General features: G+C 67.8%; 1 protein-coding gene across 1 annotated transcript in view; it reads right to left on the reverse strand.

The window, feature by feature from the left end:
* The window catches only part of NDUFS8 (NADH dehydrogenase (ubiquinone) Fe-S protein 8, 23kDa (NADH-coenzyme Q reductase)), a 3520-nt gene that overhangs the window by 428 nt on the left and 2791 nt on the right, over window positions 1-301 (reverse strand). Inside the window, exon 3 of the mRNA XM_009893165.1 lies at window positions 15-207. Coding sequence (XP_009891467.1) covers window positions 15-207 — 193 coding nt within the window. The remainder of the gene's footprint in view (window positions 1-14; window positions 208-301) is intronic.

A 301-nucleotide genomic window follows, 5' to 3' on the forward strand; every position in this document is an offset into this window, starting at 1 on the left:
AGGGGGAGGAGGACGAGGGTGGATGAAGGCTCACCTGTGCCGGGCAGACGGCCTCGCAGAGCTTGCAGGCGATGCACCTCTCCTCCCCGGAGGGGTAGCGCCGCAGGGCGTGCTCCCCACGGAAGCGTGGGCTCAGCGGACCCTTCTCAAAGGGGTAGTTGATGGTGGCCGGCTCCCGGAAAAGGTAGCTCAGCGTCATGGCCAGGCCTGGATGACAGAGAGTGGGGGGGTTACAGCACACTCGGGGGAGGGGGGGGGCTAGCACGCCTCAGACGGGGCAGGAGCTGTGTGTGGGGAGGCT

This window comes from Charadrius vociferus, unplaced genomic scaffold, assembly GCF_000708025.1.
Source record: "Charadrius vociferus isolate BGI_N301 unplaced genomic scaffold, ASM70802v2 scaffold919, whole genome shotgun sequence".
NCBI lineage: Eukaryota > Metazoa > Chordata > Aves > Charadriiformes > Charadriidae > Charadrius > Charadrius vociferus.